The 24,456-nt window shown below is 41.7% G+C and overlaps 2 protein-coding genes across 2 annotated transcripts; both read left to right on the top strand.

The window, feature by feature from the left end:
- The first annotated feature begins 764 nt into the window (after nt 1–764).
- LOC119738272 (F-box only protein 31-like) lies at nt 765–11,510 on the top strand. The gene is made up of 9 exons (XM_038213109.1): nt 765–1,352; nt 2,235–2,303; nt 4,173–4,249; nt 5,435–5,605; nt 6,687–6,761; nt 8,249–8,367; nt 9,148–9,301; nt 9,553–9,800; nt 10,855–11,510. Exons 1-9 carry the CDS (start codon nt 1,187–1,189, stop codon nt 11,006–11,008), a joined length of 1,233 nt encoding a protein of 410 aa, XP_038069037.1. The 5' UTR covers nt 765–1,186; the 3' UTR covers nt 11,009–11,510.
- Nucleotides 11,511–16,059: 4,549 nt separating this feature from the next.
- Nucleotides 16,060–23,118, top strand: LOC119738158 (ubiquitin-conjugating enzyme E2Q-like protein CG4502). Its single transcript, XM_038212903.1, has 8 exons — nt 16,060–16,431; nt 17,575–17,676; nt 17,922–18,091; nt 19,229–19,323; nt 19,570–19,646; nt 20,338–20,512; nt 20,784–20,860; nt 21,246–23,118. The coding sequence occupies exons 1-8, from the start codon at nt 16,231–16,233 to the stop codon at nt 21,387–21,389; spliced, it is 1,041 nt and encodes a 346-aa protein (XP_038068831.1). The 5' UTR covers nt 16,060–16,230; the 3' UTR covers nt 21,390–23,118.
- Nucleotides 23,119–24,456: the final 1,338 nt, after the last annotated feature.

Genomic DNA, 24,456 nt, shown 5'->3' with positions numbered 1-24,456 from the left:
TATTATTTAAGCTGTTAGAAAACGCAATGACCTATACTCAATTTGACTGAAACCTCAGAGGGGGCTGAAATGAACAGCACAGCATGAGCTCACGTACCTCGCCAGAAAAGAATTCCTTAGAAGCATTGATTTGTGCACGACAGGGGTAGAAACTTAGAGGTTTGTTGAGGGGAGGGGGTGGGGGATTTTCCCAGCTTATTTACATGCTGCTTGAGCCTTAAAAGCAATGAATGATGGCCATCTTAGAGGCTTAAAATCGATCCACAGCCCTCGTCAGTTTGTGATTGTTGTCTTTATCAACTTTGATTAACTTTTGTTGAAGGCAGCTAGTCTGCGGGTTTCTCCGCTGTTTGTTATGCAGCATTATCCCCCAACTCAGGGCAATTAGTCAACGGCCGCACCAACTTCATGTACCGGATCGGAGCAGTCTAGTCGGCGTAGGCGTAATGGGGGGGGGGGGGGGGGGGAGAAACGTTGTTGAAACTTGGCTCTGTGTATTTGTCATATTGAATATCCAATTTGTCACTGACACAAAACGGAGAAAAGCCCCCCCCCAACGCCCCCCCCCCACACGCCCCACCCCACCCCATGGTCGCAGCTAGCTAGCTCCATGCTAGCTCCAAGCGCAAGCACGTGTGACCTTTCGCTTGTGTAGAGCTCCATGCTTCTACTCACCGCCAGGATTGCAAGCTGCTTGCTGGGCGGTGGGTACGAGCGAAATATAACCTTGACAGCGCCCTCCTTAGGCCAAGTACACCGTACCTGTCACTCTAGTGACAACTGTCCGTAGAGGGCGCATGCGTGGATTTGCCACCGATATGATCTAGATATCTCTTGCTGACATAACTTTCCTTCCCGTTTGTTCTTGCTCGTCCTTCCCCTGCTTGCGCGCAGAGAGATTCTGTTCTGTTCTGTTACACAAACTGATTCTTTTTGTACAAGGTTGATTGCTTCGGTTCGGGGAATGGAGCCTTTTCATTCCCAATGTCAATGACAGGATGAAGTTCGAATGCATAGTTAGACCTCCGCATAGCTCAGTAGCCAGCTGAGGCTCAGTCAGGCTCCGACAATTGAATGACAGTGGATGAGTCACTAAATCTTCGCTGATGACAAAATGGTGCGACCAACTCCTTCTAAATTCTACCTCCATGTGCGACTGATGAGGCAGAAATAACTGGACTCCAGAATGGATCGTCGGTCCACGTGCACAATTGCCGATTTACCGCCGGAAATCTTGGCGTACATGCTTTCAAAACTGTCCGGTCCCACGATAGCCAAAGTTGCTGTTGTGTGTAAACAGTTCTACGAAGCGTCCAAGATAGAAACGATTTGGCAACATCGTTGCTTTGAAGGTGTTAAATACGGGCTGTTTTATACAGTTTATAGGAAAATGTTACCATAAGTAAAATGTATTTTAACTCAGTTTGAAAACAGTTTTGTTTTTTATTTTTTTTTTATTTGTTTTTTAATTTTCTGTAATATTTTTATTTTTTTTTTATTTTTTTTTTAATTTTCTGTAATAATGTCCTTGAAATGATTTAGTTCAGTGTTTGGTTTTAATCCCTTCAAGATGTGTAGTGTAGGAACTGAGAAGGACATGGGCCTGCCCTTATCCCCCCTCCCTGCCCAGAATAACTTGGGAGATAGTCGGTGAAAAACATGTTTAAATTTAATGTATAAACCTAGCTTGAAATTTCCACCTTTCTAGGCTTATGACTGTATGGGGAGATTTGAATCTCCCATGCCATGAGCCTAGAAAGCTGGAAATTTCAAGCTAGTATAAACACTTTAAATGCACCCTCCAGAAAATGAGCACTCTGGCATCAAATTGGATCGCACTTTACGCCACTGATCCCTTCCTCAACAAATATTTAAATCCAGTGACGATGTTGTGCGCCTATCAAATGTTGCCCCCACCCCTTCCACCCGCCCCTCCAGGTCTGATGTCGGGATTTGGTCACGTTTTTCATGCCCCAGGGTGGGGATTTTGGTCACTCAAAAACATTGTTACCATTGCCGTACTACATGGAAAGGCAATCACTAGTGCGCCCCACATATGTATGTCGGAGATTGTCACTTAAATTTTGTCCGAGGGGAGGGAATTTTGTCACTTCAAAAGTGACAATCCCCACATCTTGGGTGGGGGTGGGGGGGACAGTTGATAGGGGCATTAGAACTGCATACAGTTGAACTTAAGATGACCAGTTCGATTACAATTGGTGTTTTATTTTCAGATTATGGCTTCACCAGTGATGAACTCGATGGATGGGGGATCGAATCCTTTAGAATCGTCTACATAAAGGGTAGGTTTTATGGTGAGACTGGGACCTTGAGTGCTGAAAAACGTGCAAAACAAAATCAGGCCAACTTTACTCGCTCTTCGTTGGACAAGATTGGACAAGATTTTTATGAGGCAAAGACAAAGTCCTCGGTATTTCACCAGCCAAGTTTGAAGTCTCAATTCAATTTTTTAAGGAGAATTTTCTTCATTGTTTTGCACCTGAGAGTGAAACCAAGTGATTCCAATTTGAAGCCTGAGCCTAGACTGGGACCTGGAGTGCTCTGAAAAGTGCAAAACTCAGACCAACTTTAATCACTCTTTAGCCAGCAAATTTCTCCAAAAATTCCATTGGGCAAAGAAAAGGTCCTCAGTATTTCACCAACCAAGTTTGAATACTCAATTCAATTTTTAAAGGAGACTTTTCTTCAATATTTTGCATATGAGAGGGAAGTCAAGTGATTTCAAAATGGTGCTAAACACTAGACTGGTACATGTCCAACCATGGTCTAACTATTTGAAAAGACTGACCTCTTCATTCAGTGTCATTAGTCTGGTGGCTGACTACGGAGAAATGTGTAGTAAATAGAGACTAGTTCCTAACTTGCCGAATGTCAGACAAGTCGACCGTTGAGACAACTCGACTCGGGACAAGTCGACCGTTGAGACAAGTCGACCATTGGGACAAGTCGACCGTTGAGACAAAGTCGACTCGGGGACACCGTTGAGACAGCTCGACTTAATGGAAATGTATACACGTGGAGCGGAAAAAGTTGCAAAAATCTGTGGCAGGACCGGTCCCGGGCGCAGCGCGGGCATACTCGATGCACAGAGGGCGCTCCGATCCGGTGGCCGTCGCGTTGGGCTGGCATGCCCCGGCCCGCCGGCACGCGGGCACGTCGACCGGTGCGGCAAGTGGGCGCACAGGCCCGGCACAAACGATGCCATCGTGCACGGTACGGACAAGTTGACTGGGGATGCGTGCACAGGCCCGGAAAAAACGAAAGATGTGCACGGACAATCACGCTGCGCTATATCGGCTCTGTTATATGCAACAAAAAAACTCATGTGTCATCACTTCCAAATGGCGATCAGCCGCCGTCAAAAATCCCCGGTACTATCCCCAAAAACTAGGCCCAAAAACATGCGAGGCGACTTGTCTCAACGGTCGACTTGTCTTTCCATTTATCGCACATGCGGTCGAGTTGTCTCAACGGTCGACTTGTCCCGAGTCGAGTTATCTCAACGGTCAACTTGCCACATGTTTCTTTTGGCACAGTTGATTGTTGCAGTACTAAAGCTGTGTTGGACTGGTTGTTTCAGGTGCCAGTCTGTTTTCTTGTATTGCATGTTTTCAATACCTTAACCCTAACCCCCTAGGCCCTTGTTGCTTACAACCATCCTCAATCCTCCAAAATCCTCCAAAATTTTCCAAAATTTTGCAACTCCGCCTAAATTTTTCAAAATTGTCAGACAGTCCTGCCTCAAAATGCATTCATCCTCAATCCTCCAAAATCCTCCTCATCCCAAAACTTTGCACTCGTGTTTAAATGAAGGATAACCAACGCCAAATCCTTCAAAATCATCAGACAGTCCTGCCTCAAAATGCATTCATCCTCAATCCTCCAAAATCCTCTTGTGCTTCAATCACCATTCATCCTCAATCCTCCAAAATCCTCATGTGCTTCAATCACCATTCATCCTCAATCCTCCAGAATCCTCATTTGATTCAATCACCATTCATCCTCAATCCTCTAGAATCCTCCAAAACCGCCAGGAGGATTTTGGAGGAGTGAGGTGGGTTAGGGTTAAGTTTTGGGACTCTCATACAGAGTATGAGACATCGTCTTTGATCCAAAAATTCAGCTGAATTTGACATGTTTTCTCTACACAGTGCTGTACCCTTACAGCCACGTCATTGGTGTGTGGCAGCCCCAGATTGGCTCCTACGGAGGCCTTGTGAGCATTAAGGTAAGTATACCGCTATTGATACTGTTACGACCCAACTGTAGCAATGGTCCAACTATGGTTTGGACAGTCCAAACTATATTTGGGTCAATGCTGCAGTTGGGCGTTACAATCAGTGTTGTGGTTGGGTCCATCACACGTTCAGTCACAAGCAACAGGGGATGAACAGTAACAACGGAATGCCTTTATGTAAGTCCATTTGAGTGGCCATTTTGATGTGAATTGGGACTGGATGACTTGTGATGGACTTGTGAAGACTCTCAGGGACTTGTGATGGTCTCGACTACAACACTGGTAACAATGCTTGTCCTAACATTTCTTAAGGGAATAAATATGTGCTTGGCCGGTACATTTGTAACCAGCTAGGGGCCTGGTCATGGATAATGACCCTCGCCTTCGGCTCGTGCATATTTATTCCCATTCATAAATACCTCAAAAAGTCAAAACAAGTCGAAAATTCACATATTTCCAACAATTTTTATTCATCAATTTTGCTTCAGGTTTTGTGAAACGCCCCTTTGGCCATAATCTCTGGTATGTGCCTCGCGCGTAGTGCTAAAAAGTTCCTTATTTGGGAATGGATGCGTGTATGGCGCGTACTGCGCGATAAGGCGCAGAACGCAGCAGTATTTTATCGGTGGTTAAAAACCACCTAGTGACGGGCTCTCAACCAATAGAAATGGGTAAACTGTCTGAGGTATTTATGAATAAGTTGTAAAACTTTGATGCTGTTTACTCGCATCTCAAACAACCTGGAAAATTTATATAATTCTAGCCTCTACTGCAAATTTCCATTGTATCCAAATATGACTTTCCCCTTCTATACTTTCCCTTGTATAAATGTATGTTTAGCTGATTCAGGGGCCAATTTCATAGAGCTGCTTAAGCACAAAATTTGCTTAAGCACAGAAACGTCTTGCTTAATAAAATCAGGTTACCGGCCAAAACTCCATGCGATTGTTATGCTAAGTAAACAACCGCTAAATACCAGTCACGAGCAATGTACATCGCATGGAGTTTTGGCTGGAAACCTAATTTTACTAAGCAATGTTTTTTCGTGCTTAAGCAAATTTTGTGCTTAAGCAGCTCTATGAAATTGGGCCCAGTCATTTACAAGCAAGTAAGTGAGTTGTTCCCATTACTCTATCAATATTCCATATGTCCTGGATCACTGATTGTTGTCCACAGATTCGTGACGGAGCCATACGAGCGGCCCAGTATCTTCCCCCAGTAGATCCCAAGGTCTGTATGCCGTTACGCAGAAAGGAACTGTTTCAGATCCAGTTGACGTCGGAGGGTTTCACGCAGACTGAGTGTCTTAAAGGGCCACACGGGCCGCACAAGCTGCAGATATTGCGTGTAAGTTATCATTTTTTATCCTCTTGAGATCATTCCAACTCAAGTTGAGACTTCCCCAACTATAGTTATTATAATAATAATAATTTGGGAGGCTAATCATCCTTACTCGCAGCTGGTATGCTGAATTGCCAAGGACGCGGCTACAACGTGGTCGGGCCGCTGGCACGTATAGGGGCCTATGGCTGCCGGCCACATCGACGCATATATGACCACGGAGCACAGCCTGAGATCGAAAGTGTTTGATTTTTCCGGAGGGAGGAAAACCGGAGGGCCCAGAGAAAAACCCTCGTGGCACAGGAGAGAACCAACGCACAACTCTACTCACATGTGATCCGCGGCCAGGATTCAAACCGTGGTCACCTTGGTGAGAGGCGAGCGCTTTACGCACAAGCCACCCATGCCACCCATAGTTGCGAAGGTCTCATAGTTGGGGCCACTCGCACACACAAGTGCAAATGCAGGTGTGGAAATTTGGCTGTGTGAGCGGGCTTTAGTGTCCTCAAGCATCGATGTACGAAAATCAGATGGAGGCAGTTGTTTTTAACAATGCCTTTTTTTTTTTTTTTTTATCCCCATGGCTTTAGCCAAGAAAGGGGGATCTTGCAATTGTGTATTCCTTCTGTGCGTGTTTATGGTGTAAATTGAGGATACACACGTGCAGTATCATCGATGAATTGAGGACAGGAACCAAATCGAGGACGACCTCGATTAGAAAACGTGTACAAAACCAATGAGAGTATAAAAAAAGGAAAAGGGAAGAGGAACAATATAAAATCCTCGATTTACACCATAAACAAACCTGGGTGTCAGTGTGTGTTACATTTTGGTTAGGTTAACTGATAAGTGCTGTCATATGAAAAGTCCGAATTCAATCTCAACCATACTTGGTGACAATAATCTTTGGGTAGGGGGACTTCCGATGACTTGAGACATTTGAGGTCAAAGGTCATGTAGGGGTCAAATGAGGTCATTGTTGCCTTTGGTTAGGCCAACTGAAAAGTGTGCTTTCTAACTGACTATAAATACTGCCAGCATGCCGGGGGGATCGCTCAAGTTCAACTTGTGATATTTTTAATTTTAGGGTGGCGGCGAAGGTGAGTTTGTGCTCAAGTGTTGCAAGCCAGAAAAGCACCGATATCACAACAGTAGGCAAGAGGTAGGAAAATCATTTCATTCTGAATTTATTCCCCAAGAGCATGCCACTTTTTCTTGGATCAGCTGATTTCCCTGTTGATCGCTTCACAGCTTTGCCATTTAAAGGGAAAATACAACATTTGCAAACATCAAAAAATAAAACTACCAAATCATTTTGAAATACCTTGCTGGACTGTTAGTGAATGACAGTGTAAAGCATCCTGTAAAATCATGGCACCTGGTATACTGTCATTTTCAAGAAAAGTGGTAGTTTTGTATCAATTTCTAACGCTGGTCGGCCGACCAGCGTTGGAAAAAAAACTTTTTTTTTCTCCAAATACTGGCCCCAATTGACCATCGCACTTGTTTGCAATCGATTACACACCTATGAACGGGTACAAGCCAGCTAGACTGGTTCCCTGACCTTACAATTCCCCAATGTATGTAAACTGCTCTGTTTCTTCTTATATGGAGTCAGGGAACCAGACTACAGGAAAATGATTGTTTTTCTTGGTTTTTATAGCATTTTCGAACCCAAAATCTCGAAAAAGGCAGTGTAACTATATTTGCTATATATTTCCAACCCCCCAATTCCATCCATATCTGAAAATTACAGCAAAAGCAAATGATGTATATTCCCTTTAAATTGAAGAAAATACTGTATAAAGTCTTGGAAAGCATGGAATTTCCTCTTAGTCGTTATTCACAGTTGCTTGCGTGTACGTAAATAGACGAACACATATTATTAAACCCAAATTTATTCTCAGTTAATGAATATGCATGATCCAATTTTCTTGATGGCATTTTGCTGTCCGTGTTTTGGTTATGAGTCATTTGATACATAAGATTCGCCTGAGTCTGGACTCTGCCCGAGTTGGAACTCTATAGGCCTTTTCATACTAGACAAATCTCGGGGTTGACGCAGGCTTGAAAACATGCAGCATTTCACACTTGAAATTGTTCAACCCTGCGTCAACCCCTGAGATTGATTTCAACCCGGGTTGAACTGAACCCTGCTCCAGACCAGGGTTGTGATTTTCAACCCGGGTTGAAACTCTCGCCAGGATTCAAAACAGTAGCAACCGAGCAAAATAAGCGCGGTTTGCACAAGACAAGTGTGAAATGATGTGGGGTTGAACTCGGGGTTTGAAAATCAAAACCTCAACCCGGGCGGCACTGGGTTCACCCAGGGTTGACTTCAACCGGGGGTTGAGAGACTCTAGTGTGAAAAGGCCTTTTGAGTGACCACTGGTGTGGGCGCGGGATTAGTGACCCATTGCATGCACGTTCTGTTTCAAGCGCGTATTGTGCGAAGTGGATAAGAATTGCCTTCATCTGAATGTGCTCAAATCACTATTGTCTTCGCGTTGGCGCCAGACGTAAATTGGCAATCAATTGAAAAAACCTGTCCAACTCTCTCTTTGTTACCGTTGACAGGTACTTTTGCAAGAGGCCATAAGTTTCTCTTGGTGTAACATTTTTTCAAAACACTCCTTTTTGGGGGGTCAGGAATTACAGGAGTGGATTCGGCAAGAGATCGGGGCCAAGGAGGGTGAAATTCTTCTCTTCAACTATGATCATCATATAGAACTGCTACGCATCAAGTACATCATTCTAAACCAGTACGAGTGAGTAGATTTTAATATCTTTCCTTTCATGACGTGATTGACTTGTGATTGACTTGTGATGGACTTGTGGGGGGGGGGGGGTGCTTATGATGGACTTGTGATTTATTTATTTATTATCGGGCAAACAAGATATAAACATTAAAAACAAACAGGCCTGAGGATTTTCGAAAAATGAAACAAATCACTTTTTAAAGGGATCTCCAGACAATCTAAAGGTATCTCTAGACAATTTAAAGGGATCTCCAGTGATAGACTTGTGATGAACTTGTGATGAACTTGTGATGAACTTGTGATGAATTTGTGATGAATTTGTGATGGACTTGTGATAGACTTGTGATGGACTTGTGATAGACTTGTTATGGACTTGTGATGGACTTGTGATAGACTTGTGATGGACTTGTGATGGACTTGCGATGGACTTGTGATGGACTTGTGATGGACTTGCGATGGACTTGCGATGGACTTGTGATGGACTTGTGATGGACTTGCGACGGACTTGTGATGGACTTGTGATGGACTTGTGATGGGCTTGTGATAGACTTGTGATGGACTTGCGATGGACTTGTAATGGACTTGTGATGGACTTGTGATGGACTTGTGATGAACTTGTGAGGACTTGTGATAGACTTGTGATGGACTTGTGAGGACTTGTGATGGACTTGTGATGGACTAATGATGGATTTCACTACAATACTGCTTACTGCCCTACACACTTCTGACTTTTCCAACATTCGGAGTTCAATTTTTTTAAAACAAATTTTCCCCCATTTTCTTCCCCAGTGAAAATTGTGCCTTCCAAAGACTCCACCTCCCAGGCCCTCAGCCCAACGAGCCCATCCAACCAGGCCTGTTCAAGGGCACCTACGGCGGACACGGCATTGAAATCATCAGCCTCAAATATGAGGAGGACAAGCTACGAGGCTACAAAGTCACGGTGAGCAGCCATTTCACAAAGAGCACTCAGGATTTTTTTTGGTTGAATTAACATTGTTTGACAGTCAGATATGTATTGGTCCCTATTGGTAACATTCATTTCCTGGGATTTGAACCCACTGATACAAATTTCCTCCCTGCAGAACGAAGCATGTCATTGAAGCTGCGTTTCTGTCTGACCGCATGCCAAAACCAATCCAGCTTCCGTTGTACTTGACAAGTCCTGTAATGAACACATTTTTATTTATCCAGGGAGACCCCAACGTGCCAGCCTGCCAGCTCAGCATTGAGGTGCATCTGGACGAGCCCATGGTGCTGGGCTCCGCCGAACAGGAGACCCTAGCCATGCTAGAGTCTGTAGACAGGGACGACGTCCTCATCCGAGACCCTAAGGATCTCCCCTCGTCCCAGCCTTTTCTGGTCCCCGCCGGGGTGCACGACCACGGCATGGGTGACGTGGGCCGCAAACTGAACATGGACCTCAAGAGATGTCGCAGAAGGTTGGTCAAGCTCAGAATCGTAACGACTCAACTTGATGAAGGAAAAACGCAGATATTGAATTTAGATCTCCCTGACGCAAAACTTCCATCCTACAAATTATAGTGATTGGTCGTAGTTCTGATGCTATATCACATTTAAACCAACTAGTTTACCCTAGCTGACAAGCTCAGTGTTTGAGTATTAAGACTCCTGCATAGTAAGCAGGAGATGGTGAGTTTTGAGTTCCAATTGAGTAAGCTTTTGGTTTGTGGATTTGAGTCCCAACCGAGTAAGCTTGTAAACTTTTTTTCTCAAAACCCACCGACAACACCGAGTATACATATTTATGATATCGGTGAGAGGTCAAAACCCAATGTTGACTTGGACTGGAGTCAACTCAATCAACTCCAACTCAAGCCACAATCTTCACTGACTTGACTCATCTTGAGTCATTACAGACAAATGTCTTGACTTGATTTGAGTCACTGCAACCAAACAACTCGACTCTACTCATATCAAAGGCTAATCAGCACTCAATTTCTTAAAAATATGGAAAAGTAGCCTCCAAAACTCTCCACTTTGCAGCAACCCCGTGACTTCTTTTTTGGTTGTACTTAAACTCTCTGTTTACGGTAAGCAGATATAAAAGTGGCGTCTTCAAGAGAAAGCTGCTATTATTGCCTTGGATGCATCGTCATTGTTTTTACTTCTAGTAATGGCAACAAGTGTTTCCTTGCTTGCTCCACAGGGAGGAAGCATCGCCCTCCCTATTTAAAGTATAGGAGTGATTTATGCCGTACTCAGAGAGTTAACTTTCAAGAAAATATGAAAATATTCAATGTAATGTAACAGTTGCTGGGATCTACCTTACTCAATCTGTAAAATCTTCCCAGAATCTCCAAGTGGATTGACAACTATTTTATGGGAGTGTTTGAAATGTTCAAAATAAGAGAGAGTGTTTTTTGTTGTTGAAATAAACCATTCAAAATGAAAATTTGTAAGGAGAAATTTTTGTTTACATTTTTTGAAACGTATGGACATAAATCTTTGAGTTGATTTATTTCTTTGATGCAGGTACTACGGCACTGGCCTGATTGCTATGCACGGTTTTCGCAATTCTTCCCGCACTCCCTGCCACTTTATACTCTTCAACGAGGAAGTCTTTGCCCTTCTTTGGCTAGAACTCCACTCCATCAGCATCTTCCACAGGGTATGCGAGCAGATATGACGGAGACATGCGAGTCTAGATACGATCGAGTAAAAACTGATTGACCCTGTGCACAAGTACCCCCTCAACGGTTACTAAGGGAGAGTTGGGGAGACCATGGACTGGTTCTGCAGTCCCTCTATTGTCCTTTGGACTTCGAATGTAGGGACCGGTAGCTAGCAATGAATCCAAAATACATTAAGAGGTTCCTCCTAATGTATGCAAAATATATGCGAGATCTGCCTAGGTCTGATTCCTGCCCCCTGAATACAAAATCACGACGATAATTTTAGTGCGGAACCAGCCTATTGCAAAATGGCAACAAGGTTTACCACTAATATACAATTTGTGTGGTGATGAATCTCTGGCAACTATCAATAAAGAGAGGGGCACTCCTTTTCAGAGTCCGATTTTTAAACTAAAATTAGTCGTATGTACTTAAGGAAACAGAAGGTACTATATGTATAAAAAAACATGTCCTACTTTTAAAGAGGGTAAGACTTAAACGACATACGAAAAAAAATGCTCACTTTCAGAATGTCGATACAGCGCTGGAGATGATGGCGGAAGGCACGTGCTGTGGCCGAAAGCTTCTGAAGGAATGCAGGATCACCCCTGATGTCATTGCACACCTCCCCGATCGTGTGTTGCACCAAACGATCGAGAAGGTGTGTAACAGTGATGTAGTGCCTTGATGCTGGGCCTTGGCCTTAAGGCTTGAGGGCAAAAGCCTTGGCCTTGGCCTTGGCCTTGAGGGTTCAGGGCCTTGCAATTTTGAGTCAAGGCTCTTCAAGGCCCATAGATTTTTGCATTTTCCAGATAAATCTGTTCGAAATATTGCTGTTACCATTTTAATCGTATTACCATGGAGGAGGGAAGCACCCTATAGATTTGTGTGTTGGGCACACTTCCACTTTTGTAGCATCACATTTTGTTACCATTGTAGTAGATTTGCTGCAAATATTCCGTACACTTGTGGGGCTAATGAGATGATCACTTTAATTGCATATAACTATGGAATAGATCTGATTGGTTGTATGTCTCCCTGATAAGTGCTAAAGATTTGCATGTATCTGTTTTAGATAATGCTGATATTTCTGACCATGTTGGGCCAGCAAATAAAACTTCCCCATATCAGTTTCTTGGATCCCCCTGTTACACTTGGGAGAATTGTGTGTCAATAGAGAAGTAAATCATTATTTTGTTTAGTTAAACCATAGTGAAGACCTGAACTTATACTTTAATAGATACAGTGCAGTCATGAAATGGTGTAGGCCTATGCGAGCATGTTGATTGCAATGAAAGAAATGTTGTTCTTCGTAACGAGCAATTCGTGATGATAAGGGCGGATCCAGGGGGGCCAAAAGGGGCCATGGCCCCCCCCCCCCTCAAAAAAGAAACCTTTTTTTATGTGACATCGTAATAAAGGCAGGCAATGAGTACACCTCCATCTTTTCCTCAAAAAACATCGATTAAAATGGTCAGAAATTGCATCAAGTCGCACCACAGAGCATCTCGAGTCCAAAAATTTTTCGGGGCCCTTAAGCTGGCCCCGAAGCCCAAGCCGTAATTTTTTGACCCACTTTCTTGGGGGGACCAAAATTTCTTTGCCCCCCCCCCCAAATTGTGTTCTGGATCCGCCCTTGCGTGATGATGTGTCACTCATGTGACTATAATAAGTTCTATATCAGTGGTCATTTCATAAAACAGGGCCTTGGCCTTGAGGGTTAAGCCTTGGCCTTGGCCTCGAGGCTTGAGGGTCAAAGCCTTCGCCTTGGCCTTGGCCTTGAGGGTCAAAGCCTTGGCCTTGGCCTTGGCCTTGAGGGTCAAAGCCTTTGCTCCAACACTGGTGTGTAATGACATCAGGGGTGACCCTGCATTCCTTCAGAAGTTTTTGGCCACAGCACGTGCCTTCCGCCACTGTCTCCAGCTCTGTATCGACATTGGAGGACGCCAAATCGAAAGTGGCAGATTCTGAAAATGACTAATTTTTTTGCATATGCATTTAAATCGCGTATGGCATTTAAAGCCTTGTTTACATGATCTGAAAGTTTAATTCCATTGGTAAACAACAGAGTTTTTGAGGATCAAAAGTAGGACATTTTTTTTTACACGTAGTACAAGCGGTGTATCCCTCCTACTGGAGCTCTTGAAAATGGTAAGAAAAACACCACCTATTGTTTGAGCACAGGGTCCATCGACAGAAAGGGAAGGCCTCGGATTGATAATTGAGCATTAGCATGCAAGGTGGTTATTTATATTGTATTGTATTGTTCAAAATCCTTCAAAAGTTTTGATGGAAATGATAATAATGTGATATATTTGTATTCAGGTTTTAAAACGCAGTATTAAAAATACTCACCCCATAAAATAGTGTAAGTTTGATAACTTTTTCTTTATAAGTTTTATTTGTGAATATGATCAAATCCCATCAGATTAATGTCACATGCAAAGACAGTTTTATATATACATGCAGTCTTTGGTGAAGACGACGTTGATGTATATTGATATTTGATAACCCACTACCACGGTAATGTGAGTAATTTTGATACTTTTTCAGACGCTTTTTAAATGCTTACGATTCCTTTTAATGGTAGAGCTGTGCTTGAAATCAAATAGAGATATGGTTGATTTTGTAATGAGTGTATATTTGTCGGATGGCTGATATTTATTTAACGCACAGTTAAAACATGGTTATCTTTACCTTAGCTTTTTAAATTTTGTAATAATGATGTAGCGCCTTGAGCTCCAATAATGGTGGATACGTGCGCTTTATAAATACCCATTATTATTATTATATTATTATTATTTATACAAATCCCTTAGATTTAGAAAATTATTTAGTTTTGTTTCGAGAAACAAATCATGTTTTTGTCTCTCTAATTAGTTTGCAATCATTTCCACAAGGGCAGCATGTTGTGAGATGGTACCGGTTGTTTAATAACTAATGGTCTTTATAGTATTGATAAGGGAATAAATGTGTGCTCCGGAGGTTTTTATCACTCTGTTTAAGACCACTTAGAGTCTGGGTGCTGATAATTACCCGAGCCGGAGGCGAGGGTAATTATCAGCACCCAGACTTTAAGTGGTCTTAAACAGAGTGATAAATACCGACATAGCACATATTTATTCCCATTCATAAGTACCTTTTCGGTAAAAAAAAATCATATAATTCGTTCAAAACATCCCGATTTTGTTCAACAAATTCACTTTATGCTTTTTGAAACATCCCTCTTGCAAAATAATGGAGTGTTCAGCTGGCGTGTAAGATGTAAACAACCCTTTTATGGAGATTGACGCGCGCGTATCATGTTCTGCGCGATGTCATGCAGAACGCACCTGGCGCGTTGCGTTTTGAATTTAGAACTATAAAATTCTGACTCCCTGGTAGTGTTGCACATGCCTACGTGAGGATTGTGAACGTTCAACCAATGAAACGATAAGAGGCACTGGATTTTTTAGGAGTCCACATTTTATTGTGACACTGGAAAAGTGTTTAAGACAGGCCATGTCTTTATCATCCGTTTAAGACCGGCCACGTGACGGGCTCTCGACCAATAGGAATGCGTAAACTGTCTTAGGTATTTATGAATAAATTTTAAAGGTCTTTATTTATTAAGTTATTTGTAAAAATAAAAGAATTTCAATATGTTCAATATGTAACTTAATAATGAAAGAGAGGGAACACGCCCAACATATCTTTGTTCTTTTCTTTAAAAAGAAATAGATGTACTGGGTTTAGTCTAATATAAAAAAAATATTTATTTAATTTCTTGAAATGTTTCGGTAGTGCACTGTAAATTAACTGGTTAAATTTAGAGAGTGCTAAGTAGTGTATACTTTGAGCAACATCAATACCCGGGTGCATTGTGAAAAGGAACATTTCTAATTAATATCAGAAAATAAAGACCCTCTTATGGCTCTTTTGACATTAATCAATTGTAAATAAACATTTGGTCTTTTGTTTAAAAGTACTGAAAAATTGTATTTGTTAAAGTTGCAGACCCCGTGGGTTTTGTCGCCTAACAAATTTGAAATATGTTTTTTAACAAAAAAACCTACTTTTTGGAGGCATCTGCAACCCTCTCAAAAAAGGGTTTCATTTTATGCACAAATGAACCAGCCCTGTGAGAGCCGAATTATTGTCTGCTGGCTAATAATTCAAATTTCAATAACTAAAGAAGGTGAATTTATTGTTTCCGCAATATTTTTCGATCGTACGCATAAAATCACGTGTGGAAGCCAACAAAACTATTAAAATCTTTAAGTTTCCCAGATGAAAAATGTTTTCTCTTTCTGAACGCATGTCCTTGCGATGCTTAAATCATTGTACATAGGATCATTTGCTTTTTGTGCAAAACTGCCCAAAATCGAACGGTGCCTGCATGGCTAGCCTTTCGCCAAGGCCATCGTGGCTTAACTTGCCAGCATTTGACAAAGAGGCGAAAACGCGAAGCGACTGGAGTGGGAGACCACACACGCGAGTGGCGAAGCCACGAGGGCCTTTTCCAACTTGTCAAGAATTTCTTATGTTTTTCTTTAAAATCTCGATTTTTGCTACCCCAAAAGGGTAGCAAAATTCCAAGCAATCGGAAACGACGGAGTCAGCGTTCAACAACAAAACCGCAAAATCAAGTTCGAAAAGGCCTCGTGGCTTCGCCACTCGTGCGTGCTGACTTAATCTTTGCTCCAGTCGCTTCGTGCTTTCGCGGCTCCGCCGCTCTAGCTCTAAGCACGATGGCCTTGGCGAAAGGCTACTGCATGGCCGGCCGGCTAATCGGCTAAAACGGTCACCCTGCCAACAGACAAAATGACAGAATCGCCCAGCGCAAACACGTGGTCAAAGGTCGCAGTTGGCACGTTCCATTTCTGTACCCCAATTAGACCCAAGCGAAATCAATAAATACGAATTACTCGTCAACATAACTTTTATTTACTCTTAATCATCCAATACAGTACAACATTTTTTTTAAAATAGAAACCAAAAAGCAAGAATCCAAACCCATGTACTACAAAAATTAAGGATGATATTTTGCACAGATTGTTCCATTTGAAAATAGGGTGGGCATATTCATTTTCTATTTTTGGACTTCCGGATTTTCCCGCTAGTGAAATACACATCGCGAATGCATAAATACTGCTGTGCGTGATATATGCTTAGTTAATTCCATGTTTTGCATTGATGTAGTTTACATTACAAACCAATATACAATTTGAGGGGAAGGTAGAGCTGGGAAAAAACAATGGAAGTTGATGAAAAAGCAACAGATTTTGATGCTTGTCGGCAAGCAGCGTTGGCGTGGTTGGAGCACCATTCAAAACCATGGCAACTTCTTTGGGCAGACGAAACGGAAAGACAACTGGTTTTTGAGCATCGGACCGGAGGCATCTCTTTCAACATTGTGGTTCAGTCGTCGGCTGCTGAAAATGGTCAGCGGTGTTTTGTGAGTTGCACGGACATACACCTTACTTTGGAAAAAAATGTTGCAACATGACCACTTCCGCGATGCGCGATTGTGTACAAAGTCAATGGAGAATCAAGACAATTTTAAAGTAGGCTACCCAACAAAATCATGAAAATTGGAAATGTTTCAGCATGCATGTCTTATCATCATTTTTGCAATGAACGACCTTCATTGAGATGAAAATTGATTATGAAGAAAAAAAGTGGCGTCAGGTTGTAACATTTTTTCCATTTCTACTTTTTTTCTTGACAAGCTAGGCCTTAATTTTTTTTGGAAGTGTAGCCTATTTTAGCCAGCTGGATAGATTTAGCAAGCTTTCTTTCAAGGCCTAAGATATATTAAGCCGGTTTGATTGGACAGCGCTCTCTTTAGGCCTACATTCATGACATTTATATTTGTACTTATAAAAGGTATTAAATTTCCACCATCGTTTGTGCAGCACCTGTGCTGTGACCGAGTGGATAGCGCGTGTATCTCATGAGCAAGAGATCCTCAGCAGGGTTAGACATTTTTGAATTTTTTTTCATTCAAAAAATTCAAAATATTCTTCTTAATCTAGTTATATTATTTTAAATTGACTCTAACATTTAAATAACAGAGCCTATTGTAATACAATTTCTTTTTCTGATTCGTGGCTCTGGAGGAATTTTTTTAAAAAATAACAAGGTTGCCGCCGAACCAGAAGAAGATTTGTCACGGTAAAAAATGTCTAAGTCCCCTTTAGCTTTTGTTAACGTACACACGTGAGGGGCGCCGCGCCTGGGTTTTGGCCGTATCATATGCAGGGGAAAAAAATAACATTCGGGGATCAGAACAGCCAATCCCAAGGCGCCTTGATTATTTATGCTGAGTAGGACACACAACAGCCGTAGGGTCAATGGATTGTACTGTGTATTCGGAATGTATTACTGACCTGACGGCTGTTGGATGTTCTACTGAGCATAAATAATTGAGGCGCCTTGTGATTGGCTGTTCTGATCCCTGAATACGATTTTTTTACCCCACACATGATATGGCCATAACTCAGCCTCCCAGGTGTTCGTGCGAGAATGCAATATGAAAGAGAATACTTTATTTCATTGTGCCCAACTTGAAACCATTTTTTCCCCTATTTTTTTACAGAAGGTTGCAAGTGATAATGACTCGGCCTGGCAATTATTAAAAGAATGCCAAGGAACCAGCATACAGGAATGTCTGGAACAAAGTACTGCAGCATTGCAGCCTGTAAGTTGATTTAATAACCAAATATGAAAATGGTAGCTTTCTTGTATCGTTCCACTCCAAAAATGAGATAATTTTGGTCAATTTGTCTAAGTGGCACATGAACAGCTTCAATACATTGTACTGATGCAAACTTAACTTGAAATTGTATATGTGTTGACTTGTGAAGGGAATTCGACCCATTGAGGTGATGCAATCAGTTGTAATGGTCATCCTCATTCCCCCCCCCCCCCCCCTTCTTGTTACAGCTCGTTGGTTCTCATAATACGGGGACTGAGGATGATGAAGGAGTTGACGAAGACGACGATGATGAGGATGAAGATGATGATGAAAACGAAGATTGGTACTATGAAAACAACGAAGACATGATGGACACAGAGGAACCTGAAAAGGTCAATCGCGTTTCTCCTGAGAAAAGGTTAGTGACAGATTTATACATTTATTTTCTTACTAATTAGATCACACCCAAAGTCATGGGGCTAGCAACATTAGCTACCCTGCTCTGATACGGTGTTCCTGCGATTGCAGTTCCTAATAACAATTGTTCAGCCTCATAGGTTAACAGACTCATCTAAAGACCAAAACTAGGAGCCACTGTTACGTCCCAACTATACTTGGGACAGTGCCAACAAGTTGGGGAATTCCCAACTTTAGTTGGGACGATCCTAGCTGTATATAGTTTGATCATCTCAACTGTTGTTGGGACAGTGCCATAGTTAGGATGTAACAGCACCATGCTAATGCACATGTGGTAGGCACATGCTCTTTCGACCAATGACCAACGCGCACCTCATATTAAAAATGCGTGGGACATGCCCATGGGTGTAGCACCTCTCAGTATTGGCAATCTCTGGATCAGTTTAGGTTGATACCAAGCTTTACACTTTATTCACAAAGTAATACATTTCTCTTAAAGGAAGAGTAGATCATTCGTTTCGTTTGAAGCAACGAGTGCTCAAAATCTAAAGACAGGTGCTTAACAACTAACCTGATGAAGTTTCAGCTCTGTGAATGCTGTATATTCCGAGAAATCAATTTTCTAGGATCTCGATTTCAATTCAAAAGTTGCCGAGTCATATTTTGAATTGCGCCCGAAATCAGTATCCGGAATACGTTCTCATTCAGCCGATTATAGCTACTCGATGTCACGAACTGAACCGACAAATGCTTCATGTCAGCAATGTTTCATGTCAGTGCTTGCCATTCACCCATTCACGGATTTGCCGAATTGCAAACCAACAACTAATGGAAATTTTCAAATATGCATCACTTGACTCATCTTTGCAAATGACCTTCTTTTAGTGTTTTCTTCAAAATGACAGCATGCCAGAAGGAATAATTTCACAGGGAGTTTAGTGCCATTATCTGATCTACTAAGCCTCGGCCCATGATATGACCAATCACAGACATGATGTTGCAACAAAATATCCGACAAAACTCCGACATGCGCTCACTTGTGTGTTGGTGGGGCTTAAATCAATCGTTCTATTGAAACACTTCCATCCACAAAACATAAGCTATTTCATCTATTTTTTTCTCTCACCAAATGTGGCAGAAAATCACCAGAGGAACACGGTGACACTTCAGATGTAGATTTCGAGATGTACGCTAAGTTTGGCTCCAGGATGGCCGTGCGTCGACTGCTGTCCGGTAATTTTTTGATTTCTCACATACTCATCAGTGGAAAAGGCATCCCATCCGGCAAAATTGAAGTACATTTGTATTCTCAGTGCTTCCATGCCATGCAAACTGGAGATTAATGTCGACATGATGCATCATATTTGCTCAGAACAGACTCTTTCTTGCTCGGTTGATAGTTTCCAGGGGTTACCACCCTTTCTCTCAATCAGGAACTGGTGAGGATGTTATATTTATAGATATTTTTTATTCTGGCAGATTTGAAAATGTTCAAGCGTTCCGAGAGTGCTAACGGCATCCATGGAAGCCCAAGAGGCGACAATCTCTTTCTGTGGGTATGTGGTTAAATTTCTTCCAACGATTTATGAAAGAATTGAATAAATCACACATTTTCCACTCTTTAACGACTCAAACATCGTAGGAACCACAGAACACTTTGGTGACCAATGGCATTTATTAGCAGAACAGTAATCAGAATCGATTCCAGGTGTGGGATTTTCCAGATTTTTTTCCAGCTTTGTGGATTTTAAAATGCCTTTTTTATTGCTGGGAATGTTGGAAATACACAGAAACCTGGATGGCAACCAATAATTTCATCCCAGTTACTTTTTATTTATTTATTTATTTCGTTTTATTTTACCAGGGTAGCCCCATCAGTTGTCAATGAACTATTTCCCTGGGGGCCCTGGATTACATAAAAACCTGTTTGCTCTCCTTTGATCAAAATGAAGCGGAATCCTAAATTGTCTTGCTCCAGAAGACAAGCACCACAACTGCCTTTGCTTCAAACCGCTCCAGAAATCTAAATTTAAAGTCCCTTCATAATTGGTCCAATGCCTTAATCCAATCTTCCCGATCATTTGAATGAGGAACATTCCGGAATCCATGTAAAGAAATAGTAGCTGGGCTCTCAGTCTTCCTCAATCCTACAAAATACATGTACTACGAAACCTGGTAGATTTTGATGGATCAGGGAGCATTAGGGTTAATCTGTAAACCTCTATACACCATGTCTATGCACTACAGGATGTGCAGATGACAGACTTCGAGCCCAAGTCTGTCCTGGGCAAAGACCTGTGCAAGTACGCTGACAAGTACAAGCAGAAGCTGGAGATTCAGCTGGAGATGTCCTTCCCGGACGACTACCCGATGGCGCCGCCTTTCATCAGGGTCGTCAGGCCAAGATTCAAGTTCTTAACAGGTGGGCACTAACAAGAGAAATTGTCATGAGTTGCATAAGGGATTAGCTATGTCAAAACCAAATCCTTCACGAGACCCCTTGCAGGTTTTTTTAAACAGCTTTTGAATTGACGTAAGAATGGAGAACTTGTGACGGACTTGCAGCTGCTCAAAATTAATCGGAAAGGGGGATGTTTCTACCATTTCAGATATCATTTTCTTCACAACTCATGACATTTAATTACAGATAAATGTTTGCTTGAACTGATTTGAACTCTTTTGCATTTTCGCAGCACATGTGACAATAGGGGGCAGTATTTGTATGGAACTACTGACCAAGTCAGGTTGGCGACCGACCAATGACATAGAGGTATGTGTTACAACAACCACCTACACTCCCCCACCCCCACAAAACAAAAACAAAAATACACCCCCTTTCCCTCAAAAAAGCAAAAAGCAAAAACAAAACAAAAAACACAACACACAGACTTGCACTTTTTAGGAGTAAGATACATTTTTGTGTTTTTTTTCTCACTTGCTAAGTTAATAACAGTGAAAATCAACTCATGAGCAACTAACATAGCCTTTTGGCTGGTAACCTATTTTGTGGATAGTCCAAGCTTCCTTGTACTCTATGCCTCATGAAATTATTCTCCAAATACATTAAATTCTACGACTCATTGAAACTAAAATATAATCACCTAGGATTCCTTTTGATAATAACAATACTGACTTGAACATGTTTTCGTCGGCAGAGTATTTTGGTCCAAGTCCGATCCGAGATTGTTTCGGACCCAAAGGCTGCCTTGGATATGGACAGGGCCAACCGAGAGTACACCAAGACAGAAGCAGAGACAGCTTTCCACAGAATGGTGCAACGTTACGGATGGAATAAATGAATCAGTCATGACAGTAGTGCTGTAGATGATTCCACCACAAGTCCATTCACAAGTTCATCACAAGTCTGAAGTAACAGGTGGCAAACAGTAACAAGACCGTGCCTTTTTCACAGTTTATTTTTGATAACTTGGTGCATGACTTGAGGATGGAAGACTTGTGACGGACTTGACTAGAACACTGCAGAAATAAGAATTCTCCCAAAATGCCACATCTTTGAATCCAAGCCGGTTAAACCAGAATATTTAATGATGGATTCTACAGTTCGTCAATTTATTTTTTAAAACAAAATAATGGACAGACCCGGAATTTCAAGCAATGAACTGCAGTGGCTGTCAGCTTGTTTGCAGCAGACTCGCTATTTTTTGTTGTTTAACCAGAAATTTAGTTTCAGACGAGGAAATGTTGTACCGGTGTTTGTTACAACAAGATGGTTCTCGACAGCACCCATAGCGCATTAGTACAATGGCATTGTATCTGATGTTGCAGCTTTATTGTGTATACACATGTATTAGGAACCTGTGATATAGACCATTATCATGTTGCGGCCATCTTGATTTTTCCCCATTCAAACCAAAAAGCGAGGCTGGAAGGAAAAATAGTCTGGTTCCTTTTTGCACAAATAACATTATCATTCAGTACTGTTATTGGATACAGGGAACATGACTGAAATGGTGGCAGCATGATAAAGGTCTATATCAGGTTTGATTTTATCTGAGTATTAGTTATCTCCATGATAGTTTTCAAGGGATTAGGGAAAAAACACCATCAGTTTATCCTGAAGGGGAAACTTGCCCCTTCTTCAAGTATTTTTACAGACAGGGATGTAGTCGAGTCCATCACAAGTCCCTGCAAGTCCATCACAAGTCCTCCAGTCCCAATTCAACTCACAAGCTATTCAAATGAGCTTCGACAAAGGCATTCCCTTGTAATTTTTCATCCACTGTTTCGTGTGACTGGCGTTGTGAATGGACTTGTGATTTATGTGGGATGGTCTTGTGATGGACTTGACGACATCGCTGTCTACAATTTTGTTTTATACTTGATCCGTCTATCATTCCAAACAACTGTGCCTATTGTGTAAGGCCTTACTGCGTAGAAACAACTTCACCAGAAATCTTTCACCTTTTTTTATGAGCCCGATATTGGGCCGATGCAATGCTCTCAGTTCAGAGCTGTAACATTCCATTAGCTTGCAATCTCCAATATTTGAAATTTCATTATTTTCTTGGGGAGGCCCTTCCCCAACACTAGAAAAAAAGGATCCGTGCCTTGGGCATTGTCAATGAATGGCCGTGTTGTATATAATTCTATCCCCCCCCCCAAAAAAATTAGGCAACGCCCATGACCTTAAGTGTAGAGATGTGCATCGGAACCGGGTACCGGACCGTTAATGTCAGGAACTGGTTCTAGATTATGGGATCAGGTACTCGTAACCAACTTTGCAAATTTCAAAGTAACTTCTCAGTCAATGAAACAGAAAGGTTTCGAACGTCTGTGGGAAATTTTCAAAATGAAAAACAGGATACATGGAAAACCAAAACCACGTTTTATGATGCTTGCGAAAGTTGCAGTTTGCAACACATAGCTAAAGAGCTCACTGTATACACCCTATCTAGGCGTGTTGTCGCTCCGATGTGGTAGTATTATTGTGCGGACCTTTATGAACAATCTGAACAGCAACTTCCCAGATTTGAAATTTTGGCTTGGGTTTCTTTAACGGGTAGCCGGGTAGCCATATTTTTTTCAGAAGGGTACCCGGTTCCTGGACTACCCGTAAATGCACACCCCTACTTAAAGGGAATATACAACATTTGCAAACATCGAAAAATAAAACTACCAAGTTTTTGCGAAATACCTTAATAGGATGTTGGTAAATGACAGTCTGAAGCATCCTGTAAAATTATGGCACCTGGTGTGAAGTCATTTTCAAGAAAATGGTATTTTTGTAAAAATTTCCAGCGGTGGTCGGCCGACCACTGTTGGAAAAACCTAACTATTTTTCAACTACTGCTTCAAATTTACCATTAATTCAGTCCAAATTTTGTTTGCTATTGGTTACATGTTTGTAAACGGGTGCAGGCCAGCTAGACTGGTACCCTTACCTTACAATTTTCCGGCATCTGTAAATTGATCCATTTTATATTTAGTGGAGTCAGGGAACCAGACTACTTGAACAGTTTTGTTTTCTTGGTTTTTCCAGCATTTTCGAACACAAAACTTCAAACATGTGAGTGTAACAATATTTGATCTATTATACTAACCCCTCAAATAGTTCATTTCTGAAAATTACAGCAAAAGCCAATGATGTACATGTATAATGTTATTCTGACCATTTTGATACTCGGACATTGCTTGTTAAACAGTGTGGTGTTTGGTAATGGCCATTATTAGTAATCCCACAAGTGTAAGTGGAACACAGTATACTGAAGTGTGTCTGTGTGCTGAAATTTGTATCCTTGTGGAGACGTGTGTACAATAGGGAACAAAAGATTGTATACGTCTCCACAGGGCAATTTCTATAGATGAATACTTCCCCACAAGGTTTTCACGAAATAGATATATGGATTTTACTCAAAAACTAGGAATTTCCAAGCTATGTTGATCCGTCGCAAACGGAAGAGTTTTAGGAAAGGGATATTAAGTCCAAATTTCAGCCAGGGAAATTAATTCTGGTTAAAATAAGAGCATTTTGAAACTACATTTTCGAACTCGAAAACTTAAGTACACGAGAACAAAGTAATGTCTCCACAAGGATACAAATGTGAGTGTGGGTCGGTCTCCTGTATGCCATTACGCCGAAGGCCGAGTGGCATACGGAACCCAGACGGAACCAAGACTCACTACGTTTTCTGTGTTCTATGAGCCGAGTGGGATATGAAACAAATTTGTGTTAATCGATTTTTCTTGGTTATGATTTCGAGAAGACAAAAGCTCAAATTAAAGGCATGTTGGAACATTTGCAATTACCCAGAAACGTATCCATCAATTTAACGACAAAATCCTTGTACAAAGCGATGATAGGACTGGTACCAAACACCTTGTGAAGTTATTCTGCCTGAAATGGTT

Source organism: Patiria miniata, unplaced genomic scaffold (genome assembly GCF_015706575.1).
Source record: "Patiria miniata isolate m_02_andy unplaced genomic scaffold, ASM1570657v1 HiC_scaffold_3, whole genome shotgun sequence".
Taxonomy (NCBI): Eukaryota; Metazoa; Echinodermata; class Asteroidea; order Valvatida; family Asterinidae; genus Patiria; species Patiria miniata.
The sequence above is the reverse complement of the archived record's forward strand: the minus strand, read 5'-3'. Positions and strand labels throughout refer to the sequence as shown.